The following is a 25340-nucleotide window of genomic DNA, read 5'->3' as shown; positions in this document are numbered from 1 at the left end:
GCTGAAAACTCTGTGGAGTCCATCTACAGTGTGGATGGAACAATGTAAAATTAAAATTGTAATGATAATAGTATAATCATGCAAGTACGAAGAAATAAATACTGGCAAATAAATTTTAATTTAAAAATCATGATAAGTTTTTTTGTTTCGTTTTCTTTCTGTTTTTATACTTGTACTATTATTGTTGCTCTTTTGGCGCTCCATAGAAACAAAAACATTGAGCATGGGGAGCTCGAGGAGTTACATTACAGTATACAAAGAAACACATCTGTAAAATCATCAATTTAAAGGATTTATTTATTTGTTATTATGTGTTTCTCCTTCTGAAAGTACTTATAAGTCCTAATTTTAATGTGTGGTGTTCAGGATAAAGTTAGTCAACAAATTTGGAGTCAAAATACAAGAAAGGCAGGTGCGTAAGAAAAACATCCTCTGAACCAACACAATGGAGTAAATATATACCAACAAACAACCCGTCAAGTTTGTTTGTTGTAAAGAAAAAATATACATTTACTCAACGGGCGAAAATAATGTGAGTTTATCTATGTTTTGCGGTAGTATTAAATTATATTTATGGTAATAAATGAAACCTACTGTGTTTAAAATTATGTATGGATAAACAAGTATTGTTTTTAAGCTGTAGTATATCTTAGTATTTGTAATCTTAGGTGTTGGGTCTTAGCTTTCGTGATCTTAGGTCTTAGGGGGTCTGAGCTTTCGTGGTCTGAGCTTTCGTGACACCCCATCCAGAATGTTTACATATACTACTTTCCAACCGTCAAAAACTACATCGCGACGAGAACAGATCACCGTGCAAGTGCAGTAGATAGTGTTATCGTGAAAAACTCACATGATCATTTTACTGCCTAAATTAATATAAAAAAATACCAATTGACCTTATTATATTGGTGGAAAATTTACGCAAAATTGCGCAAGGTATACTCAATAAAAAATACAGTAATGGAAAGATCTGGAAAAATTACATCAAAAACATTTTAAGATTTTTTCTAGTATCTTTAATTAGTTCAAGTGCGGCGTTTGAGGTCAGGTGTTTAGCACGAAACCCATATTGGTGGGTGTTTAAAATTTAAAATTTGGTTCGATAGTCATTATATATAGACTATTATGCATTGCCTTTTCAAAGATTTTTGAAAATACAGGTAACACTGATATCGGGTGGTAATTTATAATTTCATCAATGTTTCCTTTATAGACAGGGATAATCTTTGCAATTTTTATTTTATCGAGAAAAATACCAGACTCAAAAGAAATATTTTTATTATGTGAGTTAGTGTCCCGCGACGCTGGAAACAAAGCTTTTTCCAGCCTCCTGCGTAAATGGTTCGTGCTTGGTACGTTTTGATCATTAGTTTTCTCCTTAAAGAAGAGCTCCCCTCAAACTTTTATTATGTTTAGAAAAGTTTAATTAAAGTGATTATACAAAAAAAAAAGGAAAAATATGGCAATATATTTAATAATATGGAAATAGTGCTTTTTAATATTATTACATTTTTTTCTGCAGAGTCAACTACAATGGCGATTGGTACGACCACACACGAGGCATCAGCAGTAAGTGAATTTGACACGTCCAACACGAACGGTCTTGCATTACGATCGACAACCATTACACATACATCAACTACAGAGTTAACTAATGCTACAGCCATAATATGGCAAATTGTTTTATCATTTACTTCTGAATTAAACTTTAAGGCAATTGGTTGCAACTTAAGTCCAATATAGGCCTATTCGACTTAATATGCAATATATCACAATCATGTCATTAGCACAAATGCATAGATTAAGATATCGGACAAACTGAAAATGTAATCTGGCATCACATGCATATATTCAGTTTATATTAAAAAATATTTAATGATATTTACCAGGATTTAATTAGTATAGATAGAGATAGCCACATGCGATGGTAAAATAGACCTAACTAGAATAGCTAAATTACGTACATTTCCTGTTTTTTATATTCATTGTCGTTGCAATGTAAAACAAGAATATTTCTTACAAAAAACGCTGCTCACTTATTGTTATTGCTAAGGTCAAGTCTGGGGTCACTTCAAGTATCCTATTACAAACAAAAACTTCAATGGACTGTTTTGATAATAATTCAATGATTATCTGACAGCGAATTATAGTAATATCATGGGACTCATAAATACCAGAAATGCTTTGGGATTTGTCGACTCTTTTCCCAGCCGTTTTTTGGATTCAACAGGTGAAATTATAGTGGAGTTTCCATTTTAACAAAAATGTCAAAGTGTAGTACTATAAAGCTGCTTGATTTCATCTAATGAATGAGTCATCTCGTGTGACGTAGCGGGCTAGAGCAGCAGGGTGAAAAATACTTTTACTTCTATCAAGTTTAATCATCACTGTTCCGACGTACGCAAAGCAGAAAACGATGTGTAATAATATGTACGATAAACGGCAATATGCTAACGTCGTCGGCTCTAATTAATTAACCAATAATTAATATAATTAATAATATATAATAATAATTATTATTATTATTATTATAAAGTGCTTTAAGAATACGATTTATTTTATCGGAAGAAACAATTGAGGAAAATATATAATTATTAAGAATTAGAATGTTGTAAGATGTAAATGAAACACTGGTAAACAAATGTTAATAGAAATGCGTGCGTTTGTTTTTGCGTGTAAAATTTTACCTAATAAAATGAACTTGAAATATTAGTAAAACACCACTACTCAAGAGAAGATGCTAAGGCATTGAAGAATTTATTTTTTAGATATGTTTCTGAACAGGCTCAGAATGAATTTCTGACTGTGTGCGTCATGAGAAGGTACATGGAAAACCCCGTCATATGGGTCGTTGATTTGTCCGTAGTCATTGCATTTTGCCGGGGATTCCCCATCATTTAAGTATTTCCGTAGTACCCTATTTATCTTCATTTCCCTACGTCCGTAATATTGGGCCAAATTTCCGTAGTAATTACGGGCGTTCCGAACTTTGAAATAACAGTGTTTAATTGCTTCTTTCTGCAAATTTCTTTCATATTTTCTTTTCTGGAGTGTTGATAATAGGCCTAGTAATTAGTTTGGGGACTTCCTCTGACGTTCGTATTGAACGCAACACAAATGTTATCCTTAGTCGCATTTTTATCCGAATTATTACTCATTTTGTTTGTATATTATTGACATGATATGATATGTTCATTTATTCTGTGCATGTCAAAATATGTTAAATGCATACGGTATCGCCGCAAATTACTCAATTATTATTTTTATGTTGAGTCTGATATGTTCGTTTTATTTAGGCACATGTGTTCTTAAGACCTAAGCTCCATGATAAAACATTGAATTACTCCTGTATTGTATTAAAAACTAATCAAATGAAGACGACAAAGTTTTATTAATTTATTTTTTTTTATCACTAATTTTCTTCTTGATTCTGCTTCTATTGATGTGTGAGTTCCTGATATTCCTCTTTACACCTAAGCAATGGAAGGAAAAACGTTTTAATTAAATTTCTTTTTTTTTTCTTAGCATTTCTTTTTTCATAGCCAAACTATTAATACGCCGTCTGTACTAAGAGAGTATTTAAACTGTCACTGATAGTTAAATTTGTTTTTCGCCAAGACTCCATGATACAACTAAACTGGAATGGAAACAACAAATCTAATAAATGCAAATTGTAGTGGAATAACGTTAAGAATGATAACACTGTAATGGTAGTAATAGTCATAAAAAATACTATACAACAAAGCATGAGATGCGATAACTAATAGCAAAAACAATAGCACGGTCTAAAATATGCGTGAATGGCGGCGCGGCGCGCCATAGAAATCTGTTGTGGCTGAAACTGTCTGTGGCCGAAACGGTCATATGCCGTTAGTATTAGGGTAGGCCTAGGCGTTATAGCCTTGCTAGGCCTAGGATTGTTTGGTTGTTTGTTGACATAATTAAAGATGTATTTTCCCTTGAAACACAAAAAAATGAAGGTCAAATATTCTAAATTTAAATTGGCCATATTAAAATAATATTAAAGTTATTCAGTTAAAGTCGAAAATTCGACCCAAAAACCTAACCTAATTAACAGGTAAATTAATTTGATTGCATTTCGTCTGGAAAATTTTCGCGAGCGAAAGTAACCAAAGATTTCAAACCACGAGTATGCATTATGCATGATGCTAATTAGGATTTTTTACAACTCACAACAGTTGACAAGGTGTTTAATAATTTAAATGTTAAAGTAGTAATAATAACTAATCTAACCCCGGCAAATACTAGTAATCTGACGTGAACCAAAAACAAAAACGAATAGCACATATTAATTGTTACTATTTTCAATGACAGCTCAATCATCCCAGAGAATGTCGTGCAACAGACAAATAAAATATCTCTATACGAGCACGTTAAAAATGACAATATGCACACATTAAGTGCCCAAAAGTGCTGACAAATTTCTTTTCCATCCCTTTTTAAAATGCAAATACTCTTTAGAATGGAAGATGACCTCAAAATGTGTAACTTATTACGAAAGCCAATGAGTTGTAAATATGAATTCATGTGCATATTAGACGTACAAAATGGTATGACGTCACCATTTGGCCACATGAATTTTTAAAATAGAGTTTTTTCACCTTTTGTCATAGATAATCACCTTCAAGAGTGCATTTCGCTTATCTGTGCTCAATTTTCGCTCAAATTTTATTATATGCTTGCTAAAACAATTATCTTATTCTCTTTTTATCAGTAAAATTATGAAAATGGTGTCTTATAATTCGTCAAAGTAACAAATATTAAATTCTACTTATTTTTTGGTTTTGTGTTTTACGTGACAATGTTTGACTTCTTGTAAAAATCCACTATTAATGGTAATTTTCTTCTTGGTTTAATTAGTTATTTGTTATTTTCTATGCAACATTAATAGAAATAATTGTTTATAAAATTAAATGAAATAAAAAAAATGAAATTAGCTAATTTGTCCAGGTTTTACGTGACAATGTTTGACGTCTTGTAAAAATCCACTATTAATGGTATTTTTCTTCTTGTTATTTTCTATGTAACAATAGAAATATTTGTTTATAAAAATATTTATAAAATTAAATGAAATAAACGAATGAAATTGCTTTTTAAGATAGTGTTACAGTACATTTACCTTGATTAGCTAATAAAATCAAACCAATTTAATGCTTTACTAAATGTATAGACTCAGTATTTGATATTACATGTTATAGGCATCAATAGGGATTACCACCAAGGGATTTAATGGTGTTTCTTGGTCACCTAGAACTTCTCAAATTATTGATTCTTACATTATTATTAAACTTAAAGGCAAGGTGCGGCCAAAACATTTCTATTGATCATACATTCCAATAATTATCGATCAATAGTTTCCCCTATGTTTCATTATTTTTGGCATTTTATTTGTGTTACACGAACTTGTTGAAAATAAGCACTTTCTTATCAGTGTAGGGATAGTACAAATTTTGTAAATAGAGAGGCATTTTTAAAAAAAAGCTATGAAAAATAAACAGTTTAGTAAAAAATGTTATCAGATGACTAAATATAGGTAATATAACGTGAATTTTACTTTTTTTTTTATTCAATTTTAGAATTTTATTTTTATGCTATAGCAAAAATTATCCACCGTATATCCATCATCTTTTTTCACCTTTTAGGGAGTCACCAGACATGTTATTACATTAGGTTAAACTACATAACTACTGAAAAAAAGTTTTTATGGCAGAATTTTGGCAAATATTTGATTTATGTACAAATTACCAGATATTATATTTAAAATTCATGCCTGTATCTAAGCTTTAAGATTTGTCTACACTATCAAACTGTATGTGTCAAAAAATGTGATGTGCCCATATATGGACATGATGATGTCATATCACTAACATATTTAAGCATAGCACTACCATATAAGGGCACATCAAACTTTTTTGACACATAAAGTTTGATAGTGTCAATTCTTTTATAGAGACACACTCTTTTCTATCAGAGTTAAAATACAATCTTGCGGTTTAGTTGTTTCATGTGTGAATAAAACAAAAGATAGAGGCCTATATTCTTTGCTAACACCTATCAGAGTAATAAGAGGAGGAGTTCCATTGGATGGTTGTAACTCAGATATGATGATTCAGATCAGCCACATTAAAAACTAAAAATTGAATAGAAAAATGACCTTAATATAATGACAAATTAGGCCAAAACTATGAATGATTTTGTATATCCTAACACTTGATTTTGCCTAAAAAATATCAGTGAGTTTTTCCCACCATAACACACGTCAAACTTTATACATTTTAAAGTGGTTGATGGGGGACTGTGGCAACATTTCACAATTTTATCCTGTGAGTGGTGAATATGTGATACAACCAAGTGAGGGAGGACCACAAATTAATGTGTACTGTGATATTAGGGAAGATGGAAAGTGGACGGTAAGACAACAGTTATCAAGAGTAAACCCATCTTTATTAATTATTCTATAACACACAAACAAAAACAAAATGTATCCATGATCATTACTATAAGGACTACCAGGGATCAGCATGGACAGAAAACATTTATTATAGAGAACAATGTTAATGATTTGAGAGATAAGCCTTTACCAGCAACAGTGCGACGTTACAGAAAATTAAGTTGAAAGGCCAATGATTTATACTAATGTTCCAAATCATGCATACTAAGCACCAAGAAGCAACTTAAGTGTAGTCAAATGATACACTATTGACTTAGTGTACTTTAATCGTAATAATACTGACCAGGTTCTCATTTCATTCAGTTCTATTTATGCTTGTTCAGTAAAGTAGGCTAGAGTATATATATAACTAAATCTTTTTATGATCAGGTGATACAGAGAAGACAAGATGGATCAGTTGATTTCTACCGTAATTGGAAAGAATACAAAGAGGGTTTTGGAAATGTGAACACAGAGTTCTGGCTTGGTAATGAACAAATCAACCGTTTAACAGCTGATGGAAATTTTGAGCTAATGGTAGAAATGACAGATCACTTGAATGTAACAAAGTTTGCAAAATATTCCCAATTCCATGTTGGTACTGAGGACTCTAACTATGTTTTGACAATCAGTGGATACACAGGAACTGCAGGTTAGTATATTCAATCAATTTTATCTGAAGAAAGTAAACAAAGAATTAACATTGATACTTTTAGCACTCCTACACTCTTTGTAAGTTGCAGTAAAAATAGTCTATGAACTACTCACATACTGTATGTTTTTATTTTATTTATCACATTTGAAGTGTATAATAAAATTAATGTTTAGAATTACAACTGCTTAAATAAATGATAAGGACATTGACTGGGACAGAACCTAAAACATGTACTGTACCCAAGGTTCCTAAAGTTTAGGGTAATAATTTGTAGCATGAAATAGAACATAGATAAATGAGGAACCCATGTTAAAATGTAATAGTATTATTATTCAAGTTGACAATTTTCTAGTGTTTTCTAATCAATATAACTCTCCAGTGGGAACACGTTTGTTTAATGAATTTGTTTACATATTAATCTATTTGCAAATATTGTAGAAAACATCAAGTAAAAAGATAGAAATCAAATTTCACCAAGGTATTTGGAACTTATTTAGGTTAGAAATAAAAGAAACTGATTTCAAATGAATACTGTAAATGGAAATATTTTCGCATACAGAATGATTCGCTTAACTACTTTCTTGACGTTTTCGCGTATTGATATTTTCACAGATTTCATTTTAGTCTAGGCCTAAAGTAAAGTATAAAAGTGTCGACACGAGCTATCATATTAACATCCTATTATTATAGCTGAGGCCCATACAGTGGGCCTTAAGGTCTAGCCTACATTCCGTATTCACAGTACTACAGTAGTAAATTAAAAACAAATGTTTCTATATTTGTTTAATCCTTTTTATATTCACAAAACTTCCAATAAACTAACTGCAAAAGTATCTTGAAAATATTCTTTTTTCAAACCAATAATTAGTTTTTACTAATTATTGGTTTGAAAAAAAGAATATTTTCAAGATACTTATACCTACAAACCAGATGAACATTTTCAATCATAACTGCAAAAGTGTCGATCACTGCTGCAGTACTGAGACAGTACCATAAGAATCTGTAGCTTTTTTCGGTTTGCATGTTGTTTACATTCAACCCAAAATTTGCGAAAATTAAACCATTGCAAAAATAACGGCATATAAAATGTACAGTGTATTATGCAACATACTAAAGCTGAAAAAAGTTGGACCAACGTTAAGAAAAGCTCCTAAAAACATCTGAAAAATAGAACAAAACAGTTATAATAATGATATTATAATCTAACCTATTATTATAATCTAAATTGTCTATAATGTAAATTGTTGGATGGCCTTCCCACTTCAAAATTCTTTCTTATAGGCCTGAAACAAATCTAACAACATTAAAATGTTCAAATGCACTCATGGTACAACTTATCTATTCTGTAATGGAACAACTCTCAAGGTCAAATGACATTTGATCATTTTACTTCAGCAACTACATTTGTTTTAATGTAGGCATTTATGAGGAAGTCGAGGCAACAGTATGTGTATAATTAATATCCAAACAAGCTTGCTAAATAATTGCACAAACAGGTTAAAGAGTGAGTAAAATATAATTACTGCCAGTAACTACAGAATTATAGAATTTTCTACCCAAAACAATTTTTTTGGTAAAATCAGACAAAACACAGTGAAATTAAAAACAAATTAAATGTAATTAAATAATAAAAAATACTATTTATAGACCTAAATTGTGTTTATGATTTAATGTATGGCAATTTGACAAAAAAAATTAAATATGTTAATAAATTACAAATTATAGGATATTTTATTATTTCTATTTTCCCTTTTATATCAAATACCTTTTATTTTATTTTTAATACAAAGAAAAACAAATATTTAAAATGAATTTTAATTTAAAGATATATGAAGTAAACTAAAGATGATATGTTTTGTTTGTTTAGGTAATTCTTTGGCATTCCGCCACAATGGTCAACAATTTACAACCAAAGACAGAGACAATGATAAGTACAGTGGTAACTGTGCTGAGCAACACAAAGGTGGTTGGTGGTACTATAGCTGTCAGTATTCAAACCTGAATGGGCTTTACCTTACACCAGGTACAGGTGATTGGTCAGGCATCTACTGGTATCATTTGCATGTTGTCAGTCTCAAGAAGACATTGATGATGGTTAAAAGAGCACCATAAGAAAATTTTAATTAAATTATAACTTTAGTAATTTGACTTTAATTTGGCTCATAAATATAAAAAATGGAAAAATATTGATTTTATTAAAGATGCAGTGAGATCAAAAATCATGTTTTGTTATCATACTTTTTGTGTTATATTAATTATTTTAAATGAATAATAAAACCTTGGTTTAATAACATAATGACGAAATAAAATTAATTTGAATATACAGTATCTTAATTTAATCACATACAGTACATAAGTTTATGATTACGATAATTTATTAAATAATAATTATAGTATTGTCAGAATTGTTAAAAATATATGCCACTATATAATACTACATATTAATATCAAATTTCATTATTATTAAAAGATACTACTGTACTTGGATGTGTTATAATGTTTAGTAAATCATAATATTGGTATTTATTTTAGTTTTACTAATTTAATTAAAAGGTTATCTGGTGTTAAATGGTTATATTCTTTATAATTCATTCATTCAATCTTTTATTTTGGAATTTTGCAAAGTAATATTGGATATAAATTAATTAAAAAATAAACTACTAATTATTAAGTAAAATTTTGCCTTATCATTAAATGATTATTTATTATAATAATCCACATTTTATAACATCAATAATAAAATATATTGTCATATCAACTGTAATTTATTTTTTTGGGAATTTTTTATTAGTTAGTAACAATGGATGTTTTATTATTAATCATTTTTAAATATTATAGTAATACCAAATAATTTAATCAATTCATTCTGTAAAAAAATCTTATTTTATTATTTAAAACTATGCTAATACATACATAATAGTAACATTATTATTGTTTTAATATAATAATAACAAATTGATATCTAATCATAAATCAGTATTTCCTATATTTTCATTAATAATTAGTAGTGTTTTAATCTAATATTTGCTGAAGTTCTTAAATTGAATCTCGTTTTGAAATGATTAAAAATGAAATAAACACTTACAATGAATGTAGGCCTACATATTATATATCTTATTATATTGGTTTTTATAGAAATTAGTGACATAAGCAACACAAGATGAATGTTTATCTATTTTCCAAGGTAAAGTGAAAGTAATTGAATTTGAATTGAATTATTATTATTGCTTTTTAATTAATAAAATCAAATTGATATCTAATCATAAATCAGTATTTCCTATATTTTAATTAATGATATTCTAATTAAATGTATTCTAGTAGTTTTAGGAGTATTTGTAATGGTGTTTGCTGAAGTTTTTAAATTGAATCTTGTTTTGAATTGATTAAAAATGAAATAAAAATGTACATGTAGCTACATATATCTTATTATATTGGTTTTGATCTAAGAAATTAGTGACATAAGCAAAAACAAGATGAATGTTGATGTATTTTCCAAAGTAAAGTGAAAGTATCAAACAAAATTTAAGATCTAAATCTAAAGCTTTGAATGTATTAGTGTAAAAAATCACTTTCAGCTAAAACAAAAAAAAACATAAAGGGGTTTGACCTATTAAAGATGTATTGTCCCCCAAAAACATGAAAAAAAAAGGTTAATTAAATCAGACTTTGAATATGTTATTTTGTGGTTTTAAAAAAGTTAATCAGTTCCATATAGAAAAAAAAAATGTTTTCACCTACAAATTGATTAAATAAATGGTTAAATTCAACCAAAAACCCACTGGCTGGCAGCCAATTTGGCCATTTTTTGCTTTAAATTACTAGTGTAGGCCACTATGTAATTTCGTGTCATTTTTTTGTTAAAAGCAAAATTCCAGCTGATTTAGTGTCTTTAGGATGTAAAGTAATGAAAAAAATATGTTGCCATTTTTTTAAAAAAGCTTAAGGGTGTCAAATCCAAGATGGCCGCCAATACGTAAAATATCCAATAAATGTACCATATTGGACAAAGTAACACCCATTATGAATAATATTTTAAGTTCATATGGGTTCTCTGCTATATAAGAATTATTATAAACCTATATTCATTAGTATTCTGACATTTTGAATTTCAAAATGGCCGCCATTTTTTAAAAATGGATTAAATTTCTTATTAAAACATGTGCAAGTTATGACGTTGATTGAAATCACATAAAATCAAATAAAACAACATTTTTTTTTAAATGGGTTAAATTTCTTATTAAAACTTGTTAAATAAAATTAGATTGAAATATACAAAATGATATGCTTATGACAACAACATGGTGATTAACACAAAATGTTGACCATCAGGAGGTCTATAGTACTGACTGTACACTTCTTCATATTAAAACATCTCATAAACTTCTTCAGTTAGGCCTAAATGACAACTAACTCTGCCAAAGTCCTTCAATGAAATATTTCTAATCTTGAATGCGATACAGTAAGTTGACCTTCCTTCGTTCTCTACTACTGTATCCATCAAACTTCCACAGACTGATCTCCGTTCCCAACAACCTTGTTCAGAAACAAATTGGCAAAATAACTGAAAGACCTCATTTCATAATCTCTATAGGAGTCTTCTTTTACTTTGATAAGTTTGTCACCTGTATTCACCGTCATATATATTTTTTTGCCAATATTCGTCTTTTTCTTAGGATCCCATATAGACAGTTTGCCTTCTACAAGACTTTTACCAATGCCTCAAACATTTTCTGTCCAATTTCATCATGCCATGGCCAACAAACACCTTTGTGCGAATTGCAGCATTCTTCATTAACCGGGATATCATCTCTCTTTAAATGTTAACTAGATTTGCCAGCTCTGATGAAATCATTAATTTGTGTTATTCCAATGATACCATGCTCAATGACCCTGATCAATTGGTGTAAATCCAGCAAGTCCCACACATACATGTCCTCTCATATACATACTTAACTTAGAATCTCTTTCTCCGTCTGCATTTGTAGAAGCAAGTTGTAGAGAGAAAGCAGAATTAGTGTGGTTTTGTCCTTTACAGATGTTTTCCATTTAAGATATTTGTGTCCCGATTTGTGTCACTGGTTGTATAGGTAATACAAGTTCAGTTTCAACAAAAGCACCTGCCTCAACACTATTCTCACAATGCTACATGTCCAAAAGCCATATAGTTCACCGGGTCGACATACTAATTGCTTTTTGATGTCATCTCTGTCCACCTCCACTCATCTTGGGCAAGAGTCATCACCAGGCATTCTTGTCTTTCCCTAGTACATGAGTTTTTATACCACAACCATGTGCACTCATCAACCCAGTGTATAATGCTGGTCTGTCTGTAGGGGGTACATATCTAATGAAATTGGTTGAGATTGTAGAAGATGAGAAGTAGGAGTTCATTCATTTACAAGGTTATTTATAGGCAGAGGTGTATCTGTATTTCCTTCAAGCTTCTGCCAAAAGTTGACAGGTTGAAAACTTACCAACCATACTGGTGACTATGGCCCTGAAGGTTCAGACATTGAATTACATAGCAATAACGCATTTATTATTTAACATATTTATATAGGATTTCACAATAAGTTATAAATGCACTTGTTGTATATTGTGGTCCTGTCTCCTGTCAAGTTTCAGGTTCCTGAAAAGAAATGAGATCTGTAATTTAGAATCTATATATAAATTATGGTTAATTCTGACATAGGCGAGCACAATGGAAAAACTTTGGAACAAATTTCTGCCTTGGATACCTACCTGAACTATCTCAGGTGTACCGCGAAATGTAAAACAGTTTTCACTATTACGATATTGTTCCATATTTCTATCTTAGGAATAATATTATAAAGAGTTTTAAAACAAAATTTCTGATTCATCGGTAGATTTTCAACTCAATTTCAATTGTACGCGGTCAAAGTAATTTCCAGGTTCACGATGAGTTCACAGGTTCACCTTGCAACTACCTGGTTTCAGTTAAGTTGGTCGTTAGTGGCTATAGCTATTTTAGTTTTTTGTTTATTTTCGGATCGGACCGCGCGTGTGAAGGTACAGTAGTTAAAAAATAAAATCCCGATAGCCGAGTTTTATTGAGTAAGCTGGCAGGAATAACTGTAGGCTATCTGTGTCCCATTAGGGCTCATATTGCAAGCAGTCTAAAAACATCTTCCTTCTTGGGCCGAAACGGCCTACACTGTCGCGGAAGTTAGTTTTAAAAGATGTTTAAATGAAATAATGTATTATGATGGTATTTATTTGAATAAACGCCTCCCAATAAAACATCACTTTGAATAATAATCGCCTACATCTCATAAACTTCTTCAGTTAGGCCTAAATGACAACTAACTCTGCCAAAGTCCTTCAATGAAATATTTCTAATCTTGAATGCGATACAGTAAGTTGACCTTCCTTCGTTCTCTACTACTGTATCCATCAAACTTCCACAGACTGATCTCCGTTCCCAACAACCTTGTTCAGAAACAAATTGGCAAAATAACTGAAAGACCTCATTTCACCGGCAAATAATCTCTATAGGAGTCTTCTTTTACTTTGATAAGTTTGTCACCTGTATTCACCGTCATATATATTTTTTTGCCAATATTCGTCTTTTTCTTAGGATCCCATATAGACAGTTTGCCTTCTACAAGACTTTTACCAATGCCTCAAACATTTTCTGTCCAATTTCATCATGCCATGGCCAACAAACACCTTTGTGCGAATTGCAGCATTCTTCATTAACCGGGATATCATCTCTCTTTAAATGTTAACTAGATTTGCCAGCTCTGATGAAATCATTAATTTGTGTTATTCCAATGATACCATGCTCAATGACCCTGATCAATTGGTGTAAATCCAGCAAGTCCCACACATACATGTCCTCTCATATACATACTTAACTTAGAATCTCTTTCTCCGTCTGCATTTGTAGAAGCAAGTTGTAGAGAGAAAGCAGAATTAGTGTGGTTTTGTCCTTTACAGATGTTTTCCATTTAAGATATTTGTGTCCCGATTTGTGTCACTGGTTGTATAGGTAATACAAGTTCAGTTTCAACAAAAGCACCTGCCTCAACACTATTCTCACAATGCTACATGTCCAAAAGCCATATAGTTCACCGGGTCGACATACTAATTGCTTTTTGATGTCATCTCTGTCCACCTCCACTCATCTTGGGCAAGAATCATCACCAGGCATTCTTGTCTTTCCCTAGTACATGAGTTTTTATACCACAACCATGTGCACTCATCAACCCAGTGTATAATGCTGGTCTGTCTGTAGGGGGTACATATCTAATGAAATTGGTTGAGATTGTAGAAGATGAGAAGTAGGAGTTCATTCATTTACAAGGTTATTTATAGGCAGAGGTGTATCTGTATTTCCTTCAAGCTTCTGCCAAAAGTTGACAGGTTGAAAACTTACCAACCATACTGGTGACTATGGCCCTGAAGGTTCAGACATTGAATTACATAGCAATAACGCATTTATTATTTAACATATTTATATAGGATTTCACAATAAGTTATAAATGCACTTGTTGTATATTGTGGTCCTGTCTCCTGTCAAGTTTCAGGTTCCTGAAAAGAAATGAGATCTGTAATTTAGAATCTATATATAAATTATGGTTAATTCTGACATAGGCGAGCACAATGGAAAAACTTTGGAACAAATTTCTGCCTTGGATACCTACCTGAACTATCTCAGGTGTACCGCGAAATGTAAAACAGTTTTCACTATTACGATATTGTTCCATATTTCTATCTTAGGAATATATTATAAAGAGTTTTAAAACAAAATTTCTGATTCATCGGTAGATTTTCAACTCAATTTCAATTGTACGCGGTCAAAGTAATTTCCAGGTTCACGATGAGTTCACAGGTTCACCTTGCAACTACCTGGTTTCAGTTAAGTTGGTCGTTAGTGGCTATAGCTATTTTAGTTTTTTGTTTATTTTCGGATCGGACCGCGCGTGTGAAGGTACAGTAGTTAAAAAATAAAATCCCGATAGCCGAGTTTTATTGAGTAAGCTGGCAGGAATAACTGTAGGCTATCTGTGTCCCATTAGGGCTCATATTGCAAGCAGTCTAAAAACATCTTCCTTCTTGGGCCGAAACGGCCTACACTGTCGCGGAAGTTAGTTTTAAAAGATGTTTAAATGAAATAATGTATTATGATGGTATTTATTTGAATAAACGCCTCCCAATAAAACATCACTTTGAATAATAATCGCCTACACCCCCCCCCCCACCTACCCAACTATCTAATAAACGCCCATCTACATTAATTATACACACAATATTGTATATACTATTTATAATAGAATTCATTACACTGTTAACTATAATTTACCAAGCATTTATTATAATTTTTTACCACTTTTCATATCTTTTAGAGGATTTTATTTGATTATAAATTTTACGATATTATTAAAACTAAAAAACTACATCTCCCTCAAATGAACTCTGCCTCCCCACCTCCGCCCTATTAAACAATAAACACTATACTTTAAAATGTTATTAATCATCTAAGACACTGTGAAACAGAGTAGGTTTAGTTTTTCGAATGTCAAGCATTTTCAATAATGGTAACCGACAGAAAACGTACAAGGAGAACGTCCTTCTAAAACATTTTTACCCGAGTCATTATCCTTCCGAGAACCTTCGTTTACACTTCCTAGAGGGGAGCGAGCGAACTAGAGGTCTAACCCTCTAGTTAGACGTAATTGATGTTGAATATTTGATATAAATTGTTAATTTTTTCCATACTTTTGCAACTCCAACTTTGAACGATTATTTAATTTAATAGTCATAGTGGGGTATTATATATCTGTTATACAGGACATTGACAACTTTAGCCTTATATTTACAGTTTACAATCCTGTGAGAAGTGACAACAATTTTAGAACATTGTGTACAAACAACAATTTATGCACACATTTAAAAAATATTATTTAAAGAATTTAATTTTTAGTGGCGGCCATTTTGAAATCCAAGATGGCCGACAGATTATCGCTTTACATAGTTAGGATTGTATAATGGGTACAGTAATACCATCAAAACGGACTTGTTCCACATTCATAATTTGTATTATTGGTGATATTCTGATTTTTAATAGGGTTATTTGAATGTTGGCGGCCATCTTGAATTTGGTCCTTTAAAGGTCTTTTGAAAAAATGGCAACATATTTTTTTTCATTCCTTATATTATCAAGATATGAAATAAAGTCAAAGTTTGCTTTTAACAAAAAATATACACGACATTCATATAAACGACATACCAGCCTACACTATACAGTTTTTTTCAGATAAATACATTTTTTTTCAATCCAATTTTTTGTCAAAGTCGATAACTATTATGTTACATTAAAATGGCATATTCAATAAAAATGTTGTTAAGAATTATTTTTTCAGGGGGACAATACATCTTTAACCCCTAAATGTTCTAATAAAAGCATCAGTTGCTATAGCAACAAAAGAAAGTACGGTTACAAGAGGGCAGTGATAAAGAGAACACCAATCTTTAGGAGTTCATACTTAGGACCTTGCAGCACCTTAAATATCAACATATGCCATGTTGTATATTTATTGAATGTTACTACGTTTCAATGACAAAAGTAACTGAGCAAAAATAAAACAAACTGAAATAATTCTAAGGGCCTGTTTCTGCTGCAACTGCTCAAAATACGGTATAAAAATACGGTATAAAATACGGTATTTTTTATACCGTATTTTTTAGTACCCCGTTTCTGCTAACAATACTTCTTGGGTGGTCGTGTTAAATTTCATCTTTTTTACCCAAATTGCCATTCATTTATTTGATCGATAATTAAAAGTCGCAATAAAGGAAATTTTACGTCTCACTTTCAATAGCCTAGCCCTAGTGATAGAGATGTTGTGAGAGCACAGAAAACATCGTAATGGGGACAATTAATTCGTTCCCTCCCCGAGTTATTGTATTTTGCAATGTTGTACTGCTTTCGCAGGCTCTTCAGCTTTGAGTTTACTTGCTTTGGAGACAAGTCTATTCCATACTCCTGCTTTATTTTTTTAGAAATGTCTTTATAAATGTGGTTGTCCCTTTTATTACCTTTTAGTTGGCCAGACATTTTAGCTTCCCCACACAAATTTATTTAGTAAAACTGTGACGTCTTCGCTCCACATTTTCGCCGAATATATATATACACGTGTGTAAAACAGCTGACAGCGACAGAAAATAAAAATACGAATGTTGACCTTTTGTCATGTAAAAAAAAAATACGGTATTTTTTATTGGCAGCAGAAACGGGTACAAAAAATACGGTATAAATTTGTAAATACCATATTTTATCCACAAATTTTGTGGGGAAAATACGGTATACAAAATACGGTATATTTTCTATGAGCGTAGTTTCTGCTGCCAAAAATATACCGTATATATACGGTATTCAAAAAATACAGTATAATATACGGTATTTAGTTGGCAGCAGAAACAGGGCCTATAATTAAATACTTGCATGAGGTATATTCTCAATTAATTGTAAAACCAAAACAATACTGGGTATGACTATAAACTAATCAATCTGTGATAACTGTAGAATGGACATGAGAAAGCAAAGAGATTATTAAACGGTTATTTCAGAGTAAACAACACAAGTGTGGCAACTGAGAATGGACTAGAGACGTGATTTACTTCAACTTTTAGTTGATAGAATTTTTGAAAATTTTGTTTATACATTCTGACGTAATAAATATACATCAGGCTTCCAGTAACTATTTCAAAATTTATAATCGGAGTAAAGCTATAATGGTGAACGCAAAGAAATTAGAGAGTGGCTATTCCATATTATACAACACCAAGTATTGTAAACTTTAAATACTTAAATTTTAGGTGATCTTGTCTTTTGGTTTAGGGGCGCCAAAAAATAAAGCCATAACATCAGTACAGGTTCCAGGCTCTCCTTGAATATTATTCTGGTGCTACAACAAGACATCTTGGAAAAAAACTTAAAACTGGAGTCCATGGGCCTTGTGTACATTAAAAAAACATCTTACGGTAGAGTTTAGGGGGTTACCCCAATGTACTGGTCCATTTCAGCTCCTGTCGTTTATGATAGGCATCTGGACCATGGCTTCTGTGTCTGTAGAGGGCCTAATCGAACTGTTAAACAATAATTAAAACTACTCACATTGCAACACCGTAAAACTCGTGCTTGGCCGTTGATACAGCAACATCGCCCTCTATCAATACTTGATAGTAGTCCTCTTTTGACTGCTGATAACCCCAATGAACTATATTATCTTTCAGACTCTCATAAGCCTCAGTGAAAATATCTATATAAAAACAGGTAGATCCCACTTTGTGAATTAAAATACTGAAAGATGAGGGCGTATCAATCTGATCTCTAGTGCACATGTGTAATTCAGAGACTAGTGCTGTTCCGCCGTACTACACAGAGTCGCTATTCAATCAAATTTGAACAATACTATGATTTATTCTAGCTTCTTTGGGAATGTTAAACAGTGGCAGTACAAATAAATGATATATTTTATAATATTTTTAAATCGCAGACAATATTTTTTAACACTGCCCTCTACTGATTTTATCGAATTTGAACAATAGTACCATAATTTATTCTAGCTTCTTTAGGAATGTTAAACAGTGGCAGCACAAATAAATGATATTGATGTTTTTAAAGGGGGGTTCCAGGTTTAAAATGAATAGTAAAAAATGTAAAATATATTTGTTTGTCTCTTGAACGGTAAAAGTTTCAATTTATATAAGCGCCCAGTGAAGCAGAACGAAGGCTGTGAAATGAGGCCAGATTACAAGTGCAGCTACGGCAAAATCACAATGTGGTTACAGAATAGGAAATTCGTGAAATGGTCAATCTTCCGACGACTCGTTATCATTAACCATATCAATTACTTTTGTAAAATTATACTTATCTGATGTAATTTTAGTCAGTCTTCCCATTTATAAAGTCAATTTTCTATGAAAATCCATCAAAACAGTGAAAAATTAGATAAGTTTGCACTTTACGTTTGCCGATTTTCGCACTGACTTAGGGAAAGCCTTCAAAATCAATGAAGCGTAACGTATACATTCCTGCTGAGCGAGGAGAGCGAGACGACGATACACGTGCTCTCTCTGCCCATGCCTGGCATCGTCACGTGATAAGCAGATACAGTATACAATACCAAACTGTTCGGGTCGAGTATACCCCGTCTAAATTACAGTATTTGATTGAAGGTCGACTCGACCTACCGGAATGGTATAGATAATATAGCTCGAATGAGAGAGTTGGAATATTTGTAAACATGAGTACAGTATTGCTAATTTTAACAAGTGTAGCCTATAGTAAAAGGCCTGGTAGTATCAATTCGCATAGGGTCTACTACACTAGCTAGCTCAATTTTTAACTGGGCCGGATAGGCTAGGTCTCCTTCCTACTACCGGTCTACTTGCTTGATGCAGTATCCGCTTTTTTGGAGAGTAAACTAGGCCTATTTCAGGCCTACTTATTAGACGATCGGGACACCATACGTGCGGACGGCGATCGGACCTTGTTTTGCCTCAATATTTACAGCCGATTTTTGTAGAACGTTTTAGGTTTAGATTGTTTAGGAGTTTGGTTGATAGGATGGGTTTGGATTCCACTGACTTTTGTTATTTATGGGCCAATCGTTTAGTAATAGGCTAGCTAGGCCCATGAATGATGGCCCCAATGTTTTAACGTAGCCATCGTGGCATCCATGGAATCCCTAGTCAGAAATGGCTCTCACCCATGAATAAAATGATTTAGGCTAGGCCTTCATTCATTCATTCATTCTTTATTTAGCCTTTAAAATCGAAATACATTTAAAACAAGGTAACAAAAACAAGACAGGTGAAAATCTAAGGAGGCAAGGATAAGCAAAAACAATTAAAATCGCTGTAGCTCGCAGGCTTGCTTATCCAGGCCTAGCCTAGTATGTGAAGCCGATATACGATCTGTACTATTCGAGGTATAAAAATAGTATAATTTATGACTCCGTAATCTGTACTAAATTTTGTATTTCATTAAATGTCAAATAAATATATGCTACTACTGTTATTATTACACTTTAGGCCTAGCTTAGAAAATCTACAAAAAATGTATTTCACAATGATCGAGTGGTCGTCGTTTGACAGGGGAGAGAGAACACAACGTACAAGCTTGACGTTGCGAGTTTTGAATCCACTGATGACGTGATTTTGTGAATATCTCATGAATATTAATGAACTTCCCTAAGCTGCTGAAAAACAGACTTTCCATGAATTTACCCTAAAATGTATATGAAATTTAATTTTTTTAATTTCTCGTTATTACTTCTTCATTCTGACATGTCTATATTGTTATAATATTTTTTATTTAATAAACGATATTTAAAAGCAATTTTAAACCCAGAATCCCCCTTTAAATCGCAGACAATATTTTTTAACACTGCCCTCTACGGACTTTATAATTACCTGGAATTTCTGAGTAATGTTCCCCAAGAACAGAAATCCTGAAGTCTTCCCCACTATCTAGAAGTTTATAAAGTGTTCTAAAAAAAAGGTCAGGATTCTTGTCGTGTTCTCTACAAAAGGAAAAAAATGTGAATAAGTACCACTACTAAACAAGAAATATTTCTTACAAAAAACGCTGCTCGCTTATTGAAAAATATTTTTTATTTTAAATGTTTTTGAATGTGTCATTTTATTGTCACATAATAGTTATTTTACCTGAAAAAATGTAATTTAAAGCAACAAATACTTAAATTGTCTGTCAGACAATGGTTTTTGGGTTTCTTTTCTTTTTTTATATGTGAATAAATATTATTTTTTTTGTTACAGAAGTGAATACTCAATTTCTGTCACTTTAGTTAATTTTATTGCTAAGGTCAAATCTGGGGGTCACTTCATCACCCTAGATATTTCAATTGTGAAGTATCCTATTACAAACACAAACTTTAATGGACTGTTTCGATAATAATTCAATGATCTGACAGTGAATATACCAGAAATGCTTATTAGAGATTTGTAATTTTAGCATGACATGTCCTAATAGACTCTTTCCCAGACGTTTTTTGGGTCTACTGTAGCAGCTGGAATCAATAAATTATAGTGGAGTTTCCATTTTCACAAAACTGTCTGTCCTTAGAACTATAACTGCTGCTTGCTTTAGCTTCTGATTGAGTAGTCCTAATGGGACGTAGCGGGCTAGAGCAGCAGCGTGAAAATCAAGGTAAACTAAGCACAAAAAAGTAAAAATTCAGACAGTGTAAATAAGTACAGCAGTGTAAATAAGTACAGCAGTGTAAATAAGTACAGCAGTGTAAATAAGTACAGCAGTGTAAATAAGTATAGCAGTGTAAATAAGTACAGCAGTGTAAATAAGTATAGCAGTGTCAATAAGTATAGCAGTGTAAATAAGTACAGCAGTGTCAATAAGTATAGCAGTGTAAATAAGTATAGCAGTGTAAATAAGTACAGCAGAGTAAATAAGTATAGCAGTCAAATAAGTATAGCAGTCAAATAAGTACAGCAGTGTAAATAAGTATAGCAGTGTAAATAAGTACAGCAGTGTCAATAAGTATAGCAGTGTAAATATGTATAGCAGTGTAAATAAGTACAGCAGTGTAAATAAGTATAGCAGTCAAATAAGTATAGCAGTCAAATAAGTACAGCAGTCAAATAAGTACAGCACTGTAAATAAGTATAGCAGTGTCAATAAGTATAGCAGACTAAATAAGCATAGCACTCAAATGATTATAGCAGTCTAAATAAGTGATGCAGTCAAAAAATGCACTAGGACTGTACCATCTATGAGCCCATACTATTTTTAATGGGGATGACAATTGTGATAAAACTGAACTGCAGCTATAAACTGTCTGTTCTCCGGTGACACCTGATTTAATAGCCCTGTCTTTGGATTTTTCAAACACCTCCTGACTTCCATGTAATGAACTGGCCTGTTCCGCAACGTCAGTCCTTCCATAACATCTGCTATTGGATCATTCATTATTGGAAATTCTATTGGAAAATACAACACTTTTGATTTTGGTCGTATCTTTTCAGCGAGGCCTTTAGGACGGAAGTCAGGCATAAGTTTTAAAAATGTCCCAATTGATGACAAGAAAGATTCCATGTTGTATTTTGAGTTGAATAAAACAATGTCAGCAGTTAAACTAAAAGAAAAATTTAAATTAACATTAAATAAATTTTATACAGTATAAAGTTTTCCTTTGCATATAAATATTGACCTCATCTGGGCATAGATAGAAGAATAAATTATGGACTGAGCAAAATACTTTTCGAAATAAAGAGAGATAAAGATAACTGCAGAAATAAGCATTTGCGACGTCAACAATATATTGATTTTCTGAAAATCAAGGGGAATAGTCTGTAAGTATTCAGGATGACAACTTTAAAATTACCATTAAAACACAACACTGTGTAAAGTACGATCAAACAATCAGCAGTTACCTACACACAGAACATGCGCAACATATGCAAAAAATGTTACGTCACTGTGTTTACCAGCCAGAAAAAGTATGATCGTTTTGCTGTTTTCTGCGCATGATACAAACGTCCTTCCCGCGGCGGGCCAACTAGATTAGTGGGAGGTGCCATTTTATCATAAATTTTGTGTGCGAGTACCATTTCTGACTATCTAGGGGTCGTATTTACCGAACGCTCAAATGCTTGTGTCTGAGCCTCCCTCTCCCCACCCCTATATTTCAAAATCGTGGATCCACCCCTGCTGTCCTTCTCAATTCCCTACTATAAATTTAAAAACTGACAATAAATATACAGTACCAGGTTATTATTTGATTATATCCATATTGAAAATCTCTGTCTTTTTGTTTTCGGACAGGGTAAACCAGCTGGTTTTCATGGAAGTAAACAATCTTGGTCAGCCGAGACAAATCAGGTCGCAGTGCTACCAACTCTGCTAAATTTAATACTGAACTGGTAAACAAAATTCTAAGGGAAGAAAAGTGAACAGTTAATAATTTTATTTTATTAATTTTAGCAACATTAAAACAATACATAAACTTTGAGTGTGCCAAGGAGTGGCAAAAGAGGTCAAAGGACCACTGTCGCCATAAGGTGTGCCACACCAGCACTCAAAGCATACATTAAAACATAAAACAATGTAAATATGTAATATTAATACCATAATTATATACATTAAAGAGGCATAGTATTTTTAAAGTGGTCCATTAACATGTTTTTAAATTGTACCCCAACTTCCGCATACAAAGGCGTCTTTAATATTGACCGGTAGTGAATTCCACAAACGAATAAATCTGGTTGGGATACAATGCTTTCCTATCAGTTTTGGATGCAAGATGTTTAAAAGTTAGAACATCCAAATGCCTACAATTGATAGTCAACATATTTAAAATAAAACTATTCTGTAATTTATACAATATATTTGTAACAAAAATAACGGTAAAATAATCTCAATTTGATTCAGCTGTCATCAAATTCAGTCTAGTTAATCGGTCAGAATATGGCTGATCTAAGATTCGTTGATGAAGGATAAATCGACTTGCCCTTCTTTGAATTTTCTCTATCTTATTAATATGACATTGACGATAAGGATACCAAACAGGGGAGCAATATTGAATATGGGGAAGAACAAGACATTTATAAAGTTTAAGTAAAACAGATGTAGAACAACCTGTGGCAATTGATCGTATAAAACCTAACATCCTATTGCATTTCAAAGTTACATTATCTACCTGATGTGCCCATGACAAATTATGGGATATTACCACACCAAGTAACGTAATGTCATTAACGTTCATGAGTTCATGTCCATTTAGAATGCAAGATGGAACAACGGGATCTCGTTTTCTGGACAATGACAGCACTTGACATTTATTAGGGTTAATGGAAAGTGAATTAAGTGCTGACCACCAGGAGATCGTGTCAATGTCCTGTTGCAGAGATAAACTATCTTCCTCCGTCATTATACATTTAGCAATGCAAGTGTCGTCTCTGTATATTGATATGGTTTTGCACGTAGGTGCATATGTAGATCTTTAACATATATGTTAAATAACAGGGGTCCAAGCACAGACCCCTGAGGAACCCCTGATATTACGCAACTCTTGCCGGACATCTTTCCGTTAAAAACAACTTGTTGCTTACGTTCAGTTAAAAATGATTCCAACCAAGGCAACATGGAACCACCAATTCCATAGGTTCTTTTCAGTTTGGAAATCATTGTAGAGTGCGAAATGGAATCAAATGCACGACTATAGTCCAGTGCAACAATATCAATGCGTGGGACACCTTTGTCAAGTAATAATCTGTATAATAATATTGTTTATTACAGTTCCCCGATATTTGGAGTCATCTCTTACTTCCTGCTAATAAGGACAATTTCTCCAGATTATTATTATTACATGGAAAAAACATCTAAATGAATGATTTAATATTTAGGTTACTACTACTCTACTAGTAGCTTGTTTGTTAAATATAGGTAAAACTGGATTTTAGTAACAAATTTTCCCAGTTTGCAGAGTCCGGTAACCTCTGGCATATCCATTGTTTAATATTGTAGTATCGACCCCAGGGGGCTGGCCAATGAATGAATGACCTGAACATACAAACCATCTACGGGCGCCTTGATTTAGTATGCATGACATATGGACGTCTGGGGCATGCGCAGATGGTTGGGAGAAACCTGAAATCAGGGCAGTTTTGCCATGGTGACAATATAGACGGCTATTATAAGCAAGTACTATATTATTGATACGGAATATATATATATACATTGGATTTGCCCCAAGTGGGAAAGAATTTCCCAGGTAGGTGAGTATCTGGTGTACTTTTACATATAGCATATAGGGTAAATACAATACTATTTTAATAACTATTTTAATTATGCAAATGCTGATGATTGTTTTTAATAGCGCACTCTATTATATTCCGATGAATATTTTCCAACTTTTATGGTATTACCTCTATTGTTTGGGTATCTTCAAAATTTTTCCTCGATTTTTACTTTTTGAAGTTGGCACCTCTGTTATTACAACAGAAAGGGTATTGATAAAAAAATTTATTTATAAGATTATGACCTCTGCTGTCAAAATATAATGCACTCTTAACCTGTATTCTTTCCTTGGTGAAATTACTTCGGAAAAATATAGAGCTGATGTCCGTGTATTTGACAGCGCATCCTTCTAGACCTTTCTCAAGAGTGTCGATCAACTGAGAGTGGGAGCCAGCATAGAACGCCTCAATCAACAATACCCTTGACAT

At 32.3% G+C, this 25340-nt stretch overlaps 2 protein-coding genes across 6 annotated transcripts in view; one reads left to right on the top strand and one right to left on the bottom strand.

The window, feature by feature from the left end:
• LOC140053351 (uncharacterized) overlaps positions 1-9613 on the top strand; it is a 23779-nt gene extending 14166 nt beyond the window's left edge. For 2 of the 5 annotated variants that reach the window (XM_072098484.1, XM_072098483.1), the window contains exons 6-9: positions 1523-1569; positions 6303-6431; positions 6842-7103; positions 8974-9613. In XM_072098484.1, coding sequence (XP_071954585.1) covers positions 1523-1569; positions 6303-6431; positions 6842-7103; positions 8974-9218 — 683 coding nt within the window. In that variant the 3' untranslated portion in view covers positions 9219-9613. Of the gene's footprint in view, positions 1-1522; positions 1570-6302; positions 6432-6841; positions 7104-8387; positions 8950-8973 lie in introns of those variants that run through there. The other 3 variants (XM_072098486.1, XM_072098487.1, XM_072098485.1) reach the window with 3 other exon arrangements.
• On the bottom strand, positions 8181-25340 carry LOC140053407 (tRNA-queuosine alpha-mannosyltransferase-like). The gene is given in 7 exon segments (XM_072098488.1): positions 8181-8266; positions 18247-18391; positions 20550-20663; positions 22080-22249; positions 22881-23048; positions 25188-25247; positions 25249-25340. Coding segments are annotated over 7 exon segments (759 nt in total). The 3' UTR covers positions 8181-8256.

This window comes from Antedon mediterranea, chromosome 1 (assembly GCF_964355755.1).
Source record: "Antedon mediterranea chromosome 1, ecAntMedi1.1, whole genome shotgun sequence".
NCBI classification, from domain to species: Eukaryota; Metazoa; Echinodermata; class Crinoidea; order Comatulida; family Antedonidae; genus Antedon; species Antedon mediterranea.
Note: the sequence above shows the minus strand (reverse complement) of the source record. Positions and strands in the feature narration are given on the sequence as shown.